The sequence below is a fragment of the Mesocricetus auratus genome, unplaced genomic scaffold (genome assembly GCF_017639785.1).
Source record: "Mesocricetus auratus isolate SY011 unplaced genomic scaffold, BCM_Maur_2.0 Super-Scaffold_100008, whole genome shotgun sequence".
NCBI lineage: Eukaryota > Metazoa > Chordata > Mammalia > Rodentia > Cricetidae > Mesocricetus > Mesocricetus auratus.
Window position 1 is genome coordinate 11036885 of NW_024429192.1, and position 22334 is coordinate 11059218.

A 22334-nucleotide genomic window follows, 5' to 3' on the forward strand; every position below is an offset into this window, starting at 1 on the left:
TGAGAGTTATCTCCTTTTTATTCATTATAACTCTCTATGGTTAATTTTCCAGTTAAATATTGCCTGCTTAATTTTCCTTTCTGCATTGCAAATGGCCTAAAGAGATATTTAAGGTCCAAAGGTTAAGGAATATGGATTTGATTCTTTATTGATTAAAAAATCATTAACTTCATTTTTAATTGCTTTTTTATTTTATTTTAATTTTGCCTAAATATTATGAGGATATGCTGTAAAACGTGAGTCCTAAAATTTCTAGAAATGGTAATCTCACATAAGGTTTTGTCTCTGTGGATGACCAGAACCTCATCTCTCAGACATCTTAACCTTAACTCACTGATCTGTTTAGTGTTTATTTCCTAATTGTTGCATATTCGATCCATGGGCTGGATTTTAATTCTATGCAATTCTTAGCTATTTCTTTCTTTCCCTTTTATTATGTATTTGTCACTTTATAACTACAGTCTAGGTAGTTATAAAAATAACATTTTGAAGCAGTGGCTTTCTAGTATTTACAATCTGCTTGAATCTCATTCCATAACATGCAGTTTCCTTCATTCCAAACAAATACTGCCAGTGTGTTACTGTACTCAAAACACAATCTGGAAGGAAATATTCATGACTCTAGCATAGATTATCTACTTTTTTTCTGTAAGAAGTAAAGGAACATATTTGATTAAGAATAGCTTCTATTAACTGGCATATAGTACCATAGACTGTCAAAGGCTTTATTTTGCTGTATATAGTGGTCTCAAACACAGGGTCCAGCTCATTTTATGCATGAAGAAAACAAAGTGTCCTCCCTGTCCCATATTCTCCAGTTTAATAACAACAACAACAAAAAACTCCTGAAACTGAAAGTTTGCACATAGAATAAATTAAAGTGTTGGTGGGTGTCATGGCACACTGATCATGCTAACACTGGAAAGCCTGACATGGAGGATCATGGGCTCCAAGCTAGCCTGGGCTACATAGTGAGAGTCTGTCTTGAAAAGAAAAAGAAAAAGAAAGACGGAAAACAGAAACCCTATGATGTTAAATTGCAGGTCATGGAACAGCATGGATTGAATTACACATTAGCTAGGACTCTTCTGTTACCCCTGCTAATATACACAATCTCAAAATCAAATGAACAATGAAATGCAAGATGTGGAAGGTACATAGTCATCTGATGCCCATGCAGGCTACAGGCTTCTGCAAGAGCAATGTTCATTAATATGGACAAGACCCGTAGGCAGCTTTAATCTGCCTTATGTTCTCTAGGCTGCACACAGTAAATACTGACTCAATAGCTAGAACATTTCAAAATGTTTTTTCAAATCATCAGTGTGCTTTGGGTGGAGGCAGGAATGTGTTTACAGCCATTTTAACAATCCAAATGAGAGCGGCAGAGAGTTTTCAAGTTGATGTAAGTTTACATTCTGAGTTTATATTTTTTAACTTGTCAAGCTTTTATTATAGACTTGTAATAATAAAGATTTCACCTGCTGCACATATGGTCATTAAAAATAATCATTTTATTGATGTTGAGCCAGCTTCTAATATACAAAGGGGAACAATAGGATTTTTATTAAGATTAATGAAATCCATGATTTCCAAGCACACGAAAAGGTTTGTGTTATAGTAGCTAGTTACAAAATGTGCTAAGAGAATTTCTCCACTGAGAAAGATTGTAGTGTGTTTCCCAAGTTAAAACTTTAAAGGCAAGTTTAAAGAACAGGACCAAATCCTCAGGCAGACTTAGGAAGTGGTTGAGACACAACAGGGGGCTGCCTGTGCTTTGCTGTGGTTGGGGGCAGCTTGGGTTGTGCTGAGCAGTGTGTGACTCTGCCCCATAGATGATTAGATTAAACATGTCTGTGTTTTGAAAAACTGCAGGGCCACCCCTCCCCCCAAAACTTGGTAGGCCAAAGGCAAGTCCACAGAATCAGACGTTCCACTGGCTGGGCAAGTGAGGAGGGCCGGACTCAGCTTCCACCTATCACTTTAATCTACACAAACTAGGCATACTTCCTGCTAAACTTGAATCAGGACCTCACCATGTCTTTTTTGGACCAGGGATGAAAGGGAGGAATAGGTATGGGTTACATGTCTCGAGCACTGCAAGATTTAATGTTTATTATGACTTTTAAAATAAATTTTATTCCAATCCATGGTTCTCTAGGGAAGGTGTATTGATTTTTTATTTTATTTTATTTTATTTTTGCCACACAGGTTGACACCAGCTAGTTGAACCTAACATTAATAAGTAGACTGCAGTCAGAACGTCTGGTTTGTTTCTCTTTTCAAATTAAAAATTGTTCTCTCCCTCACACAGCTAAGGCATTCCGTGATATTCAAATTTATTACAAATACTAGGTTAGAGAGATAGCTCCCTGGTAAAGTTCTTGCTTGAAAATACAAAGCCATGAGTTCAATACCCAGAATCCACATTAAAACAAAAACCAAAACCAAAACCAGACATCATTGTACAGGCTTGTAATCGCAGTGCTGGTTAGGAAGTCACAGGTACACCCAGGGCTCTTGATAGCCAATTAACCCAGCCCACTTGGAGCATTCCAGTCAGTGACAGACAGGATATCAAACAACAACAACAACAACAACAAAACCCCAAAACTTTGAGGTAGATTGTGCCTGGGGAAAATCAGCCAAGATTCTGCTCTGATCTTTCAGAGACACGGTCCCACAGGCACACATACACCAGCATACACCTGTGCACACACAGCACACAAACATACACACACACCATGAGGCACCCAAAAGAAGAAGAAGCTGACATACCAAGAAATTTCTAGACCTATCTAAGATCCATAACTAGAATATTCCAAGGGTCGCATTCAAATGCAACTCATCTGGTTTCTGAGCCTAAGAATTTAATAGTACTGTATCATGGGATTTTAGAGATTATTTGGTATGAAATTAGTTTAAAAGGAGAGGTCACCCTAAGGTGTAAGAGTTTGTTTATTTTCCCTTCCTAAATTACAGACTCAAAACCACATTAACCATTTTTACTAAATGTTTTGTCAGAGGAATGTTTCCAAGTGTTATCACCTCTACAGAAAGGATCGTGTTAGGGAGAGCATGTCCCATACAATTATTGGAGGTCATGATTCCTCTCTGTGGTAGTTCTAGATTCTGTCCCGTGTGAGCTGTTGACTCACTTTTCAACCCCTGGCTAGACCTTCCTGCACCTCCATGATCCCAGCTGGAAAATTCGGTAAATGAAAACCATGACCTCATTAAGAAACAGATACCTCTTCTGAGCTGCACTTTCCCAAGTAAACACATGACGGTGCTTCTTGGACATTTTTGTAGGATGTGGTGCTGTGTCCCCTTAACTATTGGTTAGTTTGGGATCAGGAGACAAGAACTTGAAATTCTGTTTAATTTACAGACCAGAGTTTAGCAAAAACACTCCGTTTCCTTCCTGAGGTCAGTGTTGCCCAGTAATACCTGAGTGGAATGAGGAGCTACCCTGGAGGTTCCCTTGAACATAATGTGTCTGGGCTGAGGCTGGGGCAGAGTTGGTGTAGCTTTTCTTGCATTTGCGGTGTCCTGAGTTCCTTCTCCAGTGCTGGCTGAAACAAGAGTGTGAGCACACACCTACAATCCACTTTTCAGGTGGCAGAGGCATGAGGATCAGACGTTCACGTTCATCCTTAGCTATGGACCAAGTTTAATATACCAGCCTAGAATCATTACAACCTGCCTTCAAAAAAAGTCTTTCTTTCCCTGGGTACATATTTTTCTAACTCCAGGTTCACTAGATGAGAAGGTGAGAGCATCCTCAAATGTGTATTTGGAGTTTTGAAAATGAACATCATTAAGTAAGTTATCACCCATTTGCCAGTTTATAAAGAAGGTTATCAACAAAACTGTGCTAGTGAGGTTTTTTTGTTTTGTATTTAGTTGTTGTTTTGTTTTGTTTTGTTTCTTGGTGTTTTGTGAGTCTACTGATTAAAATGGCTCTAGATACAAATGTGACTGTTTCCCTTATATGATATTTAGGCCTTTACTGTGACCCCTGGTGTGAATGGCCACTTCTACGTCTGTGCCCATCGCTTGTTCATTAGCTTGGTAACCCTATTTGACTAAGGGAGCTCCCTCAAAACTAGTTTATCCTTCCAAATTGCCTGGAATCCACAGTGCTCTTTCATTCCTGCAAACTGACTCCTAAGGGAAAAATCAATCTCCACAACTCCAAGGGGAAGGATGGCCTTTCTCCACTGGCCTGTGGATCCATGCCCCTGCACTAATTTCGCTGCCTTCTTGCTGCAAAAAAAAAACTCCTCAGAAAATGCAGTGGAGTTAGAGCAACTAATGTAGGCTTTGTGAACACTGACTGAATCACCTCCACGATTCTTCCTGGGCTGTTTTACCCTCTGGGCCGTGAAAGTCTAAATCCCACCTGTTGCTCATTTTCAACACCTTTGTGGTGATTTCCAAGCTAACTTCCTCTGAACAGGCAGTTGTCTGAAGAATTAAAATCTATTTTTGCCAATCAGATATACACAGATTTTGTGCCCCCCTTCATAGCTATTTGAAATCCATGAATGTCAGCTGTGATGTTATAGTTCAAATTCCCCAGATTCTGGATTGCAGTGTCCACTCTGTCACTGCTGTGTATTAAATCCCCAGATTCTGGATTGCAGTGTCCCTCAGTGTCACTGCTGTGTATTAAATCCCCAGATTCTGGATTGCAGTGTCGCACAGTGTCACTGCTGTGTATTAAATCCCCAGATTCTGGATTGCAGTGTCCACTCTGTCACTGCTGTGTATTAAATCCCCAGATTCTGGATTGCAGTGTCCCTCAGTGTCACTGCTGTGCATTAAATCCCCAGATTCTGGATTGCAGTGTCGCACAGTGTCACCTGTTCCTTAGGCTGGGTGTGGCTTCTTCCCTCAACAGCATCTGACTCTGTGGGACTGCAATGCAGAATCTGGGGAATTTGATACACAACATTGTTCCTCCTTCTGGATTTCTGCCCTGCTCTGGGGGGGAAGTCACATGGGTCTCTCGCTGTGCCTTGGTCCCAGCTACTTGGGAATTGGCTGCCTCTTTGTGTGGTGTTTAATTGTTCTTCTAGAGCCATGACTCCTGCTGCCCATGAGAGAACAGCCTTTCCCCAGGCATTTTACAGGTTTTCTTCACGGAGGACTGAGTGTTTTTAAATGACCATCTTCCAGACAGTCCTCCAGCAGGATAGGATCTCTGTCTGACTGGGGAAGCCCTTACAAAATGCACATATCTTTTAAAAGTATAGCAGAGGTGGAGCTCTGATTCGTTAATATTCAGATCGGCAATCCTTTCTGGTTGAACTTGCTTATATGTGTCTTTCCTGGCAGTGAATTTAGATGGCTGGATTTAGAGATCCTTAAAATCACATTATGATATGAAATAGCATACTAAATGATTTATAAAATCATGCTAAAGTATTTTCAAAATAAAATGCCTGGTTGACACAATTTAAATTTTTAACTTTATAGGAGTTACCACTATGTGTGGCAGAAACAAAAGAAAGACACTTTCTTCAAACCCTCAAAGTGAAATTGATGTTTGCCATACATAAGATATTTGAAACCATAAATCCAAAATACACCCTCCAAATGAAGTGAAAATCCCTCGATGCAACAATAAAAATGCCTTTGGAAAATGCTATTTATATCAATTTGGAAGGAAACTCCTGGCTTCATTAAACATGTGTGACTATCTCAGAAAATATAATGCAAAAAGCACATATTGTTAAATTTAAAACATGGATTTGACTAGATATCCTGTTACTGAGGTTTTATTGGGCACATTTCCCTCTTTCCTTTCTCATGACACAATGCAAATCTCTACTCTGAAACTCCCAACCAGGTTCCATTGCTAAAGTTTCTATCTTGGAAAAGTCCAGGCACTGCAGGGTGAATTTCTCAACATGTGCTGGATAGAGTAAGTAATTTTCAGCCATCATAATAGATATTTTTTCTGTGGATTGTGGCACTCTTTAAAAAAATATCTGCACAGCACTCACAAATTAGAGAGGCCCTTGCCAATCTTGCTTCCCGTGTCATTTGGGGCACCCTTCGCAAATAGTGACAGGTACTTGTGCTACTGATCAAACCTGTTATGAATTGCAATGGAAAGGCTTTTCAAAAAAAAGTCTTGCTTGCCCAGTAAATTCTGTGAAGGCTACAACCAAATAAATAGCATAAAACATGTGGGGAATTAGAAGGTCACTGAACCATAGTCACTCCATTGCAAGCACAAGGGCAGTCAGCTGCACAGTGAATAATTCTGTTATGAGGTGTCGGTGATTTAACAAGTTGGCCCAAAGTAGCTGGAATTTGTGGGAAAGATTTCATCTCTGCCGGCTTGTGTGGCTCTGCATTGACTGGACTCTTGATCAGATGGTCAGAGTTCCTGCATTTGCGTGTAAGAATCTCAGGAAAAGGTGACCAGTCTGCTGAACCATCTTAATCTTGATCTTGGGAGTTTTATAGGACTCTGAAAGCTTTGCTGAAATAACTACCTATTGGAATTCTTTTTAAAAGCTTTTTGGATTTATAGAACAATTTCAATGTAGCCCTTAGGCTATGGAACAAATGATATTGAGTAACAAGGAGTAGTTTTCTCTGATTACAAGAATCTGTGTATACCGATGCACTCTGAGAATTGATATCTGGATAGAGGAGAGGGCAGCAGTCTATGCTGGGACTTCAGCATGTATGACAGGGTGAAGTGCACACACATCCTGGTCAGTGTCTTGGAACCATTACTCATCTTCCTGGTGTCCATCTCTAGCAATGCAAAATGAGTATATTGATTTTGTTATATCCATAATACCATAGAGATGAACATGTTTTAAAAATGGATTCTTCGTAATACTAGCAACTATCAGCAATTCACTAAATTAACTATAATAAACAAAGCATGAAGACAATTGGTATTTCGTGCAAGAAGAAGGCCTCTAAATGTTACTTTTTATTTGTTTTCTCTCTTTGGGTCATCTCAGAGAACTGCTTTATATACCAGACAAAGAAAACATAAGCTGTTGACATTCAAAAACCATCTACTGTTTGCTGCATGCCTAGCATTAAGTCAGATTCAAAGGTTTTAGCTGTAGATACGGGAAATGTGCTTTGATCTTCTGGGGTTTGTAGTTGATCAGAGAAGGCAGAATACTAACAATAAAAATAATATGTGGTGAGGGCTATGACATAATCCCATAGAAGTCTCCCAAATTCATTATTCTAAATGAGGTTTTACATGTCAGTTAGCATATGCAATCCAGATGGACTTTGGGATTATCTACTTCTTCATGTATGTTTTCAATTTCCATCCAAATGTTCCCCCAAAGCAACTACTCCACAACACCATACAACTTTCACATGCCAGGAGGGTCAGTCTGGATGTGCAGACTGTTAAACTCATCATTGATTAGGTGCCAAAAGTGGGGGTGGGCGGCTAACTACTTGTTAGGTGGGAATAGAAATTCAGCATCATCTGTAATTGGTAATTCCCTTCTTCCTGATGTCATTTGCACTCTCTCTTTTCCTCCCTAGGACATCTACTTGGCCTCTCTCATGACGATTCCAAATTCTGTGAAGAAAACTTTGGTTCCACGGAGGACAAGCGTTTAATGTCTTCAATTCTCACCAGCATTGATGCATCCAAGCCATGGTCCAAATGTACTTCAGCTACCATCACAGAATTCCTGGATGATGGTCACGGTATGTAGCTTTAAGGATGACACAGACTCACAAAAACAAGTTCAGATTTTTGCATCATGATGACCTCATGATGTTCTGGTCATCCTGTGAGACAATGGTTGCTTGGACAGTGTCAGAAAAGAAGCAAGCAAATTGATTGTCTCTTGGCATGCAATGCCAGCATCCTTGGTGGCATTACAGCTATGGTAATTTTGCTGTTGACTTAAAAAGTTCAAAAGGGAAGCAGTGTGGGAGACCACACAAAATGCCTAGCAGTGGGTGCCCTGAAAGCCTGGCTTTTATTTCCTCTTTCACCAGTAAGTTCCTGTGAGAACATTGGCTGACAACTCGGTTTGCATGAAATTAATATGTCTCAGAATTATTTGTTGCCTGTCTATTATAGCGGTTTGGTTAAGTTGTAGGACATAATTCTACTCGATTCTCTTTATAGCAACATAAAATTGGGAAAGGAAGCTGTCTAAATATTCATTGACTAAAAATCTGACAGCAGATTCTCCTGGAAATGGAATAAAAACTACAGAAAAAAAATAGCAAAGCCATGGTGGGAAAAGACTTTAAGAACTTCAAAGGAAAATTACTGGCTTTGTCCTTTGCAGGCGGTTCAAGAGCATAACATACTTTATTAAACTCTGTAAGACTGGGATTAGAGCTATAAGTCATATGAAAGTACAGAGGAAGTCACAATTTCTAGAAATAATAAATCCAACTCCCTAAGTAGTCTTCAAAACAAGCTGCTGCGAATTTCCTCTCATCGTTTACTCCTTTAATATCGTATAAATGTGGCAGGCAGGACATGCACAGTTGGAAGGAATCCTTGAGAGCATGCACTTCAACTTTCTCATCTTTCAGAAGAGTGTGCTCTGTCTTCTCTCTGCTCATCTTAAAAGATGTCTCTTTCTGAAACAGGTGGCTAAGGTTTGGAGTTTGAAGATAATAATTTCCGTAAATAATCATATGAGTCGAGTTGTTGTTCAAAGTAGGGTCAAGGGAATCTATGATTACCATCTTTACTCTGTGTTTCAAAAAGATTTGATTTATAAACACCTGATTTCTCAATGTGTTAGTCATTTTGAACTTCAAGTAAACAGTACCAAAATAATCAATAAATTAAATTCATTTCAAACACAAGGATGTTTCCTAAACAGTGTATTTTTGTGCTGTGTAGCCAAAATATGTTCATCTTATTTCCTGTCTCCCTATGTTAGTGGTGAACTGGTAAAGCTCTTGTGGATACTAGAACTTGCATTTCATAATCTTAAACATAATCTAGTTCTAGCCTTGCTTGGAAATTCCCCTGATAGCAGCATGGTAGTGCAAACCTGTAAACCTGGCACTCTGCAGCCTGAAGCAAGAGGATTGTGAGGTCCAGGGCTAACTTAGATGCAGAGCAAAGCCATACCTCAAAAAATAGACAAATAATTGATTTTTAGCAATACCAAATAACTAACTTGAAGAGGAGAAAACAGCCCCCCCCATAGTTTAAAGACTTAGAAACATTACTAAGGTCCATCTATCTTTCCCTTAGACTAAAATAAAATGACACTTGTCTTTAGTTTGGTTATCGTGCTGGCCAAATCCTGAAGTGGGGTCTTCGGTCATCATCTTGCTTTCAGTGCTGAGCAAGTCACTACCTGAGAAAGCCTCTCTCGGGTAGAACCTTAATTCTCTACTCTTGATGCTACCATTACTGTTTTATCTTTTAAGAAATAGCATGAATATTTTACTTTAAAATTATATACCACACATTCCAAAAGGCTGAGCTCAACACTGCATCTTTAAATGAATGGATCAAGTTATTAAGGTGGTGAAACAAGCCAGCTTTTCACCCCATGTGCTTATTAGCTCAGATGCAAAGCTGTGTGGAATTGCTTCCTTTGGCTGTAATTTTAGAAGGATTCCTTTATTTCATGACTGTGGAACTCAAGGTCTTACTTTCAGTACAATAACTATGCTTCCAGCCCTTCTCCAGCTTTTAACAGTATTTTAAAATGTCTATAATCCGTTTGCTTTATTTCTTTAATCTCCACCAAATTTCCAACCTTTGGCATCAGTTTCTGTTCAAAAGAACTTCTGATGGAGACAAGCTAAGAACACAGTCATAGTAGAAATAGACCATATTCATTTGCACTAATAAAGATTGTCTGAATCTCCCAGATGTGGATTAGATATACAAAGGAATTGTCAGAATTCTTTGGACAAGGAAATATTTACTTACTTAATCAAATCTAGATACTTTCATTTTTGAGTATGTTGATTTCTGTTAGGTGGTCTTTCATTTCAACCAGAAATGAAAAATTACATGTTTTCAATCTCTTATAATGATGAGGGTAACTTCAGAATAAGGAAAAATAAAGAAAGGTGGTGAGCAGTGGGCCCTGAGCCATGGCTCCTGTCAAAAGATCACATACAGATGTAGTATTCCAGTAGTGGCTCTCCAGCTCTGTTACTTAAATGAGAATTCAAAGAATTCAGTCGTCTTAAATTTTTATTTTAAAATACTGCAAGTCAGTTTAAGTGAAAGTGTGGTTAACAGAGACTGGCTAGCCCATTTTTTAGATGATTGGAGTGCTGACATTTGAAGTACAAACTTAAGGAATCAAGGAAAAACCCAAAGCCCAAGATCATTTAATAGCAAAGTAGAGAGACACATTGGTGCGAAATCTAACAGATTTCATCACACCACAGCATACCACTTTTTTCTTTTTACTTTCTTCATAGAAGGCCAGTGAATTAACCACTCAAAAAACTTGTAGCCAGGATCTAATGTTCTAGGCCACTAAAACTTTTTAGCAACACCATAATCATGGGCATGAGGAAGACTTCACACAGTTAAAACAAGGGCAAGTGAGATCGTTTGACAATAAGGAGTCAACAAAAATCAGTAAACTGCAGAGTTAAAACCAATCAACCAACGAGCAAACAAAAAATGCATATTAACCTGGTCCCATTTTCCTAAACATCAACAATGTGACATCCATCACGCTAGTCTCATTCCTGGAGAGACTTGTAGACATTGGTCAGATGCAGAGCTTCATACAGAGGTAAGAGAGACTTTCAGTTACTTAGGGAAGCTAAATTGAGACGCTCAAATGAAAGCAGCAAAACATGCCACGTTTAAGCAGGTTCTGTCTCAGAAAGTGTCCAGTGTTTTGATGGCACCTAAAGAGCACATGATCTGGAAACACATGTTTGGTGTGACATCACATCCTTCCTGCTCAAGCCTTGCTGAAGCAAAGAGAAGCTAGAGTAAAACTAAACTCAAAGTATTTGATTTATTTTTAACATTATTAGCAGTAAGTAGCTGGACATTTGTAGCACTCTACCGCTGCCAGATTTAAATTCATTAGTACTGAGTGCTTCCTGACTTAGGTCCAAGGAGAAATGTGCAGTGGTTTGGTTATGACTGGGAAGCCAAAGCGTACACTCTGAAATAACTGTATCGGGAGACTTGTGATTCGGACCAGGAGTTGCCTTGCCTCATGGGACTCCCCAGCCCCTGGCCGAGGGCTTTGGAGAAATGTTGCAGTGTTTACACAAGTTAGCTGAAGTCAAGCTGGCTGGGAGTGCAAGGCTTGGAAGTAGGGATAAGAACAGGCCGAGAAATTGTGCAAGGAAGGCAGATTACTGAATTTCCTTTACCAAAGGCTTCTTAACCTTGAGCGAGGCCCAAGGAGATAGTTTTGTTTGCTACTACCCGAAGTCATCTGCCAGAGGAGGAGAAAGACTACGTGGGTGCAGCAGCAACCTGGGCTGACAGGAGAAAAGTGTGTGGATGGTTATTCAGATTATCTCATCGTTTATTTAAAGAACTAAGGCTATGGCCGCTTTATGAGCACAGAACTTCTAACAGAAAATAATAATGGAAAGCTATATGTCTGGATTCTTTGTCAATCTCCAGCTTCAGGAATAGTAATAAAGACAGAAAGCCAGCTTTTAAGGTGAAATTAAGAAATTTGAAGTGTATTATGCTTATATCTTGATTTTTCACAAAATAATGTGTTTTCTCTTTTTGAAGATAAGTGCAAATAAGACATTCTCCAAGGTTATGATGAGCTGTGACTTAAAAACTTTGTGTCAACGCGTGTTGTAGAGAACGCTTAACCTCTCCCCCTCAGTGGTATACATGATGATGTGCATATGATTATTTCCCACAGAGGCAGGCTCCAGAGTCACTTTCAGTCAACAGCATCTGTTTCTTTGACAATGTTCTTGTTCCTTAATCACTTGACCCAGAAATGGTACCTCAGAAAGCAAGAAAATGTACTTCATCCAAGGGCCTCAGAGAAGGCATGCAAAGACTAGAAGCTGAAGCTAGAAACAATAGAGTGGAGAACAGAGAAAGAGTTGTGATGTCTCAGATGCTTACTCAGGATCCTTCGTTGACTTTTCCAACCTGCAGATATTTGGGTCCAATCCTATACCTGAGTGCCAGAAGAGAAGATGGAAATAACTGCAGTGTTAAAAATAGAAAAAGACAAAATCATTAAAAAGACTTAGTCCCATAATTTCTGTTTATCATTATCAAGGAAGACAGCCCTAAACACCTGAGCCTTTTAGGTTCTATTTCCTAGAGGCAAGCTGGGCCTACCTTTATTTACTGGTGGGCTATAGAGCTCAAAGGGAAACAACCATTCTTTCATTTACCCAATTCAAAGGACTCTGGGTTTTAGTTGTTGACCTTATTTCGCATTTTTAACCTTGTATGCACAGGGAAACATGTACACTATGCATGCCTGCCTGCTGACCTTCTGTCTTCTATACATCCAATATGCGAGTAGAAGAAAGGAAGGGGAGAAATGGAGAGAGGAAGGGAGGAAGGGAGGAAGACACAATTTGACAGTCTCGAACAGAACAAAGCCCAGATAGAATTTCAGACTCTATAAACTTTTTAAACGGGAAGTGGTTATGAAGGAGTAACCAAAAGTAAGAATGGAACAGATTTTAAAAAAAGTCAACAGTCTGTTGCATTACAATAAAGGCCAAAATTAAAATTGTTAGAAAAGTGGTCGTGTTCTAGTTTCAGCATACCTCCAAACCCTGTGCACTTTTAAAAGCGGAAGACACAGACTGGATAATCCATTATTACATCATTTTCTTAAATACCATGTAACCATGAGCTTCATAGTCAGACACCGTAATGATTTCTGTCATTTTCTGGCTTAAGGTTTCCATGTCATAGAGATGTCCGTACTATTCTGTTACAAGAGTAAATCATTAAATGTAAAACAAAGAGACCAAAGAGCATGCTGTAGAGTAAGCAGAAACAAAAGCAGAACAAACCTTTAAAAAAATCAGTAAGTTAATGTCAATCATTCAATGAAGGAAATCATTTCATTTTAAACAAGAAAATGTCACTTCCATGTGACCTCTAAAAACATGTGATTTCAATTGCACTGAGTTAAGCGTTGTAAAGACCTGTTTCATCTTGAAGTGTCCTTAGCAAAAATTGATTCCAAGTTGCTGGCAATCCACATTTCTCCTCTCTCATCATCTCCTATGAAATAGGGTGGATATCAGTGTCGGACTACACAGCCATCATGAGGTGATCACTTATTCTGGTTCGTTATGAGGAAGGTAAAGCCACGCCCTTTTTGTCTTTACGTGACTAGATCTCTCCAGCCTTGTAATATCTTGTTACACAGTCTGTGGCCTGTACTTTTTAGGGATTAAAAAAGGAAACAAACACTGAACCCAGCACTTTGGAAGGCCTGGAAAGCATTCTCGCTGATTCTGAAGTTTGTTCGGTTATTCTAACGTCAGCATCTGCTAAGGCTTCTCTGATTTGCACAGCAGCTGTTTCATGGAGCAATAAGATGACATTTTTCCCAGTGTTCCAAAGTGCCTCTCTTCCTCAGTCGTGTTAAGAACACTTAGTGGGGTTTTACTATCATTCCTTCCTATTGACTGGATGGCAATGTTTTCCTTTTAACTCAATGTTTTTCTCCCTAAGTTCTCTTTGGCGAGATCCTGGTTTCTAATGCTTTTTCTGGCTGGCCTTAAAGAGCTTTACCTCTTCAAATGCTCTGGCTTGCTTAGATTGGAACCTGGCTGTTTATTCATTTTCATACAATGCCTTTATCACATATGGACAAATAGTGTGTGGTGTTCTCTTTGTTGAAACCCGAGTGCCGTTGCAAAAATGTTTTCAGTACACTGAAGATTTGCTGAATAGTTATTTTGTCCGTGTAAATAAGGATTTGAACATGGAAGAGTTTGTGTTGGATAAAAGGCACTGACCTTCAGTTCAGTTGAACATAAAACCAACTATTATTGTCTCATCTATTTCTGGTCTCTTTTTAACTATTCAAAGCTAATTCTACCTTTACAACACAGTGAAAAAAGGAAACATCTCACAGACCCCCCCCAAAAAAATTACAGAGAGGTTCATTAACTTGGCTAGGAACACGCAAGCATGTGGTATTTCACCAGGATTAGATTTTAGGCTGGCTCTTTCTAGCATTAGGCAAAATATCAGTCATTTAAAGGATACAAACATGTGTCAGCCCCTAGAAAGAAAATAAGACATCTTTCTATATGCCTAGCAGAGACCACATGGTACACCAGGAGGGTGGCAGCCCCTGAGTACAAAGTCCTAATAACTAGGTAGCATTGCATAAAAAGTTGACAATTTATATTTCTTGAATTGTTTTTAAGATGAATAAAAAGAGCAAATCAACCTCCTGGAATTTTCTTTAGAAATAAATAAGTTGATATATATATATACATATGTATGTATATATATATACATATATATATATATAACTCTGAATGCATGTGTTACAAATGCTAGTTGTTATTTCTGTAATAATCAGCGTATGACCTGTATAATCAGGTAAGAAAAATAATAAACACAGAAGCCAGCGGGCATCTGTGCCTGAGTATATGGTAATGAAAAGGAATTATTTCAGCTCACTGGGCCTGTGTTCTTAGGGAAGCATTTTGAGTGAAAGGGGAACGTTCCAGATTTCGTACATTCTCTATAGCATCCCATTTGCCAGGACCTACCCTAAGACTCCAACTGCTTTGGGCTCACACTCTCAATACCTAAAAACCTATGATAAACAGACTTAATGGGAAAGAAAAGATAATGAAGATTTTTCTGGTCCAACTTACAAAGATTCTTGCTTTTTTCTTTCTCATCACTACTTTATTCCATGGATCTTGAAAGTCTTTTACTACAAATTTTACAAGTCCATGAGAAATACTTAATTTAGTTTCTCTTTCCTTTTACTGGGAGAAACTGAGGAACATAACAGCATTGCCTTGTCTTGTTTTTTTTTTTTTTGGATTCTTGACACTTCATATGTGCCTAGGACATCCTTGGTATTCAATAAGCACTTATTCAGTGAGTGAAAGCATGAGTGGTGGCCTCTGACATCGTTAAGTGCTATTAGTGGCAAGGAGACCTGTGAATGGGGAAGAGGTGATTTAGAACTGGTGAGTGGGCTGTGTCATTAACAAGGTTCTTCTCAGAGCTGCAAATGGCATCTTTGCTATGATGTTCACCATTAGAGTTCCTCTGAGCCGCTCCTCATTCCCTCTGTGACTGTTTTCACAACTAAATAGTACAAACCAGTCATAGAGGACAGTAGCACTGGCAGCCTCAACTCCATCATTCTACCCACTCTTAAGAGTGCATCATTCTAAGAGAATTACAGAGTCCAAACAGAGAGTCTGCCCAGTTCACAGCATCTCCAAGAGCACCACTCTGCAGATTGTAGATGCGTCATGCTTTGGCACCTTCCAGATTTCATTTTTGGGGCCCTGATAATAATTATGCGGAACCTAAACCCAGGTTGATTCTGAATCTTGATTACTCTCTTAGGTAACTGCTTGCTAGACCAACCACGGAAGCAGATTCTGGGTCCTGAGGAACTCCCGGGACAGACCTACGATGCCACCCAGCAGTGCAACTTGACATTTGGGCCCGAATACTCTGTCTGCCCCGGCATGGATGTCTGTGCCCGGCTGTGGTGTGCCGTAGTGCGTCAAGGCCAAATGGTGTGTCTGACCAAGAAACTGCCTGCCGTGGAGGGGACGCCCTGTGGGAAGGGCAGAATCTGCCTGCAGGGCAAATGTGTGGACAAAACTAAGAAAAAATATTACTCAGTAAGTGGTTTTCTTGTCAACTAAAGTCTCAAGACCCGACACAGGAAGTGCTTTTCTGGACATGCATGGTCTTTGTCGTCAGAGGGCTTCATTTCCTGGCTAAGAGGCTGAAAGGGGCCTTCATTTTCTGTTATGTGTAATTAGGAATGTAGCCAAGGCCAGATCAGATGCATTCATGCAGGAGGCAGAGTCTACAGAGACAGAACGTGTGATGACAACAAAGGGACCAGAGAATTTTAGGATTAAATAGAAGGAAAGAAACGTAAATGACCAACATCTTACAAAGCCATCTGAATGGTACATTTCATTGTTGGTCCAAGATGAAAATAAAAACCAAGTTAACAGGGATCTGTGATGATAAAAAAGGGTTGTACAATGTCGGATGGCAAGATGTAAAATGACTGGAGAAAACAGGATGCAATCCTTGTCATGTGCTCATTATTTAGGGTGACACTTTTGATCCTGTATTGCTAGAAAAAAAAAAGGTCCTGGCTTGGGTAGCACTAGAAGAGGGCTGCAACCCTTTAATTGGAGCATAAGTTTCCACTAGGATGATATATGCAATGATAACAATGTACGTGTGGGAAATTTTCTCCATCAGGGTTAAAAGGTCTTCTGCTTTCTGTTTCAGACATCAAGCCATGGAAACTGGGGATCCTGGGGCCCCTGGGGCCAGTGTTCTCGCTCATGTGGGGGAGGAGTACAGTTCGCCTACCGCCATTGCAATAACCCTGCACCTCGAAACAGCGGCCGCTATTGCACAGGAAAGAGGGCCATATACCGCTCCTGCAGTGTCACGCCCTGTCCACCTAATGGTACGAGGCTCCCAGATGTCAGTAACAATATGTGTCATGCGCAGTTCCTATCTTAGCAGAAATAAACAAGGGAGGCTGGAGGAGCAGCCTTAATCTCATAGTGGTTAGATCCACTAACATGTAAATTAATAACAAAAAATGGGAGTGATTTTTAAATTATCACACAAAACTGTCTCCAAAGGACTCAGAGAAAGCACTTGTTTTCGCCTGTTTACATCAAGGAACTTCAAACATTGCTGCATAAAGAGGCCTTCAATACAGAAATCATTAACATTTTCTCTTAAAGCTAATGAAGGTTATGAATGTTACGCTTTTTGTTTTCTAGGTAAATCTTTTCGTCATGAACAGTGTGAGGCCAAAAATGGCTACCAGTCTGATGCAAAAGGAGTCAAAACTTTTGTGGAATGGGTCCCCAAATATGCAGGTGTCCTACCAGGAGATGTGTGCAAGCTTACCTGCAGAGCTAAGGGCACTGGCTACTACGTGGTCTTTTCTCCAAAGGTAACTGCCTCTCTGTGCTCAGGACAGTAGGCATCCTGGGTAGAAATTACTTCATAGAATAAAGTCCACAAATGTCAAATGGACACAGTCATTATTTGCAGGACTATTAGATTTGGAAGGGTTTCATTTTCAATCCTATAATTTCAGTAATAATGGTTTTCCCATTGTCAGGGAAAATAAATTATGATACTAACTTCAAAATAGTCTGTAAAAAAAAACATGCACTTTCCAGGCAAATATTGTAAGAGGACTATTTGGAAGAAAGATTTCTATTTTCCAGCTATTTACTTAAGAATAAACTCAGTCCTTTTTTTTTTTTTTTGGATTTTTCTAGACAGCATTTCTCTGTGTAGCTTTGGAGCCTATCCTGGCACTCGCTCTGTAGACCAAGCTGGCCTCCAACTCACAGAGACCCACCTGGCCATGAATTCAGTTGAATTCAGTCTTTAAGATAGGTTTTAAAGTTATTCTCTCTGACCCAAGATTCAGACTAAATCTTAGACCCTTACCATGAATCAAAACTCTTCTAGTCTCTTAAATTATCAGATACATATGTGGTCATTCCTTAATTTTCACAGATAAACATTTCCTGAATATACTGAAGGAATTTTTCATTATTTTCTGTATCATGCAGAAATTTACAAACATCGTTTATCAAATTTTCAAACATATGACACATTTAAAACACCCCTGAAAACAGCCTTCTGCTGTATCTGTAGACCTTTATCTATACTGAAAAGTCAGTCAATGTCTAATTGATGTATATACTAATATATCCATTTACTTATGAAATACTGCATTTCCTTAAAACATTACATAGAAACAAAAAACAAAAAGCTAAAAATATAACTGGGAAGAGAATTATCAACACTATAAAGACATTCTACTTCTTTTTTCAAATAAACACACAAAGTCACATGTCTGAAAGTCATGCACAAATATATGTAATATACATTCATGAATGCGCATGGACATGAGCACACCACAGTTGCTGTACATGCTGTGTTTAAATGGCTTTGGAACATCAACGTATACTATATCCTTTTTTCAGAACCACGTATTCACTCTATTTCCAAACCTTTTGGAAAAACTCCTCCCCAGGTTCTATTTCCTACACAAATCTATTTGTCTTCACTTTGACACCTGAACATTCAACACACAATGACCACGGCAGGGTTTTTAAATAAGTCTAAATTTTCAAATTTGCTGCTAAACTAACAACTACACAACAAATCTTTGTATTCTTAAGCCTGCTAATGTTCAGACCGCTACAGGAAGTTAAAAGAGTCTTTTCATCAAAGTAAAAAGCCAAGATGATACAGCGGAACTGTGTTATGAATACAAAAATGGAGATTAGTGACCTAGATCACCAGACATATCAGGCAAGAAGTTCAAGAGAGAAAGTGCGTAACCAAATATTCTTGATAGAAAATAAATTATTTTTGTTTTTACTTAGAAATTCCTGTAAGCTGAATGGTTGATTGGTTTTTGATGGTTTATGTCTTAAGGCTTATTTTATTTTTTAATTGTGTGTTTGTTGGAATGTGTGCACTAGAGCAGGTGCCTGGGGAGACCAGCTCATTGGGTGCCCCTGGAGCTGTGAATGGGTCATAGGTCTAGGAACCGAACTCAAGTCTTCTGCAAGAGCAGTGTATGCCCTTAGCCTCACAGGCACATCTAGCTTATTTTTGAATGTATAACTTATTATAATAAAAAGCTCAGAAATCACAACTTTTTCTTTAAATAAAAGAACCAAATCCCAGAACCCAGATAGCCCTTTTGCTGATGTTTCTGTAATATACAGGTTACGGACGGGACTGAATGTCGGCCGTACAGCAACTCTGTGTGTGTCCGAGGAAGGTGCGTGAGAACTGGCTGTGATGGCATCATTGGCTCAAAGCTGCAGTATGACAAGTGTGGGGTATGCGGCGGGGACAACTCCAGTTGTACAAAGGTTATTGGAACCTTCAATAAGAAAAGGTAACGTGACAGCAGCAATGTGTGAATTAAGCGAGGTTTTAGACTCCTGGGAAGCTGATTTAGGAGTCTAGCATTAGCTCATCAGCTCTTCACGAATGTAGGTCTAATGCGGCTGGGGTGGTGCTCCCTGCATACGAGAAGGGGAGGAGAAGAGCTGCATAGGTCTCTGTGGCTGGCAGAAACTTTAAATGCCTCGGGAAGCAGATAATCTACAATAGCTATGTATCCAAGATCTTGGAATGTGAGAGCGAGAAGAAAAAGGGGACACTGTTCCATAAAGTGGTACTCAACAGTATGTCATCCCTAAAGCCTCATTTAGAAGCCTTCAGCCTTAACTGTCTTTATATTTTTATGTTTTATTTTATGTGTACGGGTGATTTGTCCGTGCACCACTTATGCCTGGTGCAGGAGAGAGCCAGAAGGGAGCATTTGGTTCCTGGGAATTGAAGTCGCAGAAAGTTGTGAGCATCATGGGGGTGCTAGGAACCAAATCCTCCAAAAGCATCCACAAATGCTCTTTTAACTACTGAGCCGTCCTTCAGCTCTTTTATGATAGTTCTAATTTATTCTTTGAATATTTTATATATGAATACAATGTATGCTGGTCACGCCCACATCCACTCCTCCAAATTCCCCTGGGCATGTTTGTTTCCCAGCTTCGCTTTTCCTCCTTCCTCCCTTCCTCCATTGCTTCCTTTAATTGGTTGGTTTTTTTTTTGTTTGTTTTGTTTTGTTTTGTTTTGTTTTGTTTCCTTTTTGAGATATGGCCTTGCTATGTAGGCCAGGGAAAGCTTGAATATCTGGTTATTCTCTTGCCTCTGTGCTGGGATTCCAGAGGGTAAGCCACCCTTCCTGGCTCCCTTTACTATTTTTACAGAAAACAATTTCTAACTGGACAGTGTGTTTTTCTTCAGAAAACATTGCTCCCTGAGAAAAATGTAAGTTAGTTGAGGTGCCGGGGCAACAAGCCCATTGTACAGGGAATTATCTGGCTTCTGTCCACTCTGTAAGGACAGACACACATCACTCTCTCCTGATTCCACACTTTTGCTCTAAACACATGAGACTATAAATTACAGTTTCCAAACTCAAATATAACTGTGCTATCAGAAAGATGCCCGAGTTAGCTAAAAGGTCTGACAGAATGCAGGGTTATCTGTTCTTTACAAAGCTTCTCCCAGGCTGTGTATATAGGTGGAGTGTGTCTGCATGCCAACAGAGAGAGTTCCACGGCAGCCTCCTAAACAATACAGAGAAACCCTGTCTCGAAAAACCAAAAACCAAAACAAAACAAAAGCACTAAATATCACACTATCTTGAAAAACCACAAATTATGTTTGATATGATCCTACAATGCATGGCTCAGGAATTATTCTGACTACAAGTGTGCATCATTAATCTTGCTAAATGATGAAGTCTGAATAATTTGACTATATTGGACCATCTATACCAACCCTACCTTTCCAAATTTCAAATATGTAAAACAACTTAGCTACTCAAATTTAATATTACAGATGAAGAAAGTAAAACCTGGAAGTTTAAGACTTACAGAGTTCACGAATACGGGCAATTGTCAGAATAGAGTAGAGGCTATAAGGGAGGTTATAAGTGTGTGGAACATTTTGTGATATGAGAAAGGAAAGGAAGATAGAGGCAGAAAGAGGGAGGGGAAAGGAGGAGAGGAAAGCGAATGAGGGGAGAAGAAGAAAATAGAAAATGAATAGAAAAAGAGTGAAGGAAGATGATGATACAGATAAATATTGTGACTTAGATGAATCTAATTTTTAAGGTAATATCTCCCACAGTGTACCCTGTATGTCCTTTCACATAAAATTGGAAACTACTTTTCAAAGTGCTAAATGCAGCACTTTGAAGTTCTCTGAATTTGTAACTGATATATGTGCATTTCAAATTACTTGCAATGATGAAGACATTCATAATGAAGATGCCTGACAGGTATGAAATCCTTACCCTGGACAGTTAAATCTACAACAGTTAAAAATTTGACAAGGGAACTGGCTTTTTTTTCTTTTTTTTTTTTGGTTTTTACGAGACAGGGTTTCTCTGTATTGTTTCAGAGGCGGTCCAGCCCAGCCTCGAACTCACAGAGATCCGCCTGCCTCTGCCTCCCGAGTGCTGGGATTAAAGGCGTGTGCCACCACCGCCCGGCGGAAACTGGCTTTTTAAGCCCAGTATTGACAAGGAAGAGCTCTGTAAAGTTATGTAAAGATTTTTATTATATCCCCACATAATTTTTTAGTGTAAAATGTGACATCATCTCAGACAGTCCTGACCTTGAAGCCCTTGTGGGATTATGTATCACCTATCAATATTAGATGCTACAAAAAATGAGGAACAAGGTCTTATCCATTATGTTACATAATTTTATGAACATAGAGATAATGAATCCAGAGAGACAGAATTGGCTATACTCCATGTAATTGCTCTCCCCAAGCCTCAGAGTTTCTGACACTTGTGTGCAATGGGTACTCTAGACCACACCCTTGGGAGACATGAGACTTCCTTTGGGAATGAATCTCCCTCTTCAAGTCAGGGATTATGTTCTTGGATTCTTAATATATAATCTTGAACCTTAAGTAAGAATTAGATATTACACAATTTAATTTCACAACAGCCCATCTCACACACAATGTTATTTCTATTTATATAACTAGGAAACATTTAAAGTCATACTAGGTAGTAACATACCTTTAAGCCTTATTATGGTCTCTTATAAATGCAGAGATTTTGTCAAAAGACGAGCCCTTCTTGTTAGTGTCATCTCCTGGTACTGAATTAGCGTGTGGCCTGGAGTTCATCAGGGAGATGCTCTGTGTTCCTCCTGAACAGATGCTTTGTCTTTCAAGACCTGCTTATTTTTCATCCAATAAAACACCTCATTCAAATGATCATAATATTGGATGAAGACAAAACACTCCAAAAAAATCATAAGGCATTAAAATCAATTTTTTCTTAGAATAGTAAGTAATCATGATCTAGTGACAAAATTTTATCACGTGTTTACCTTTTTGCCTAATACAATCTAGCTTCTAGAGGCAGAGCCTATATTCAACAAATAAATAAACCTTGCTATTAAATAAGTCAGCTTACTGGAGCAATATGAAGACCTCTAAGAATGACCTTTGTAGTCCACCTTGAAAAACAAAGATTTACCTGGCCTGGGGCACAATATAAGGGTTTACTAATATCTGCTGG

The 22334-nt window shown here is 39.2% G+C and overlaps 1 protein-coding gene across 2 annotated transcripts in view; it reads left to right on the forward strand.

The window, feature by feature from the left end:
• The window catches only part of Adamts5 (ADAM metallopeptidase with thrombospondin type 1 motif 5), a 42292-nt gene that overhangs the window by 12560 nt on the left and 7398 nt on the right, over positions 1 to 22334 (forward strand). For both annotated transcript variants that reach the window (XM_040750546.1, XM_005073858.4), the window contains exons 3-7: positions 7546 to 7713; positions 15539 to 15822; positions 16454 to 16637; positions 16963 to 17138; positions 18943 to 19118. In XM_040750546.1, coding sequence (XP_040606480.1) covers positions 7546 to 7713; positions 15539 to 15822; positions 16454 to 16637; positions 16963 to 17138; positions 18943 to 19118 — 988 coding nt within the window. The remainder of the gene's footprint in view (positions 1 to 7545; positions 7714 to 15538; positions 15823 to 16453; positions 16638 to 16962; positions 17139 to 18942; positions 19119 to 22334) is intronic.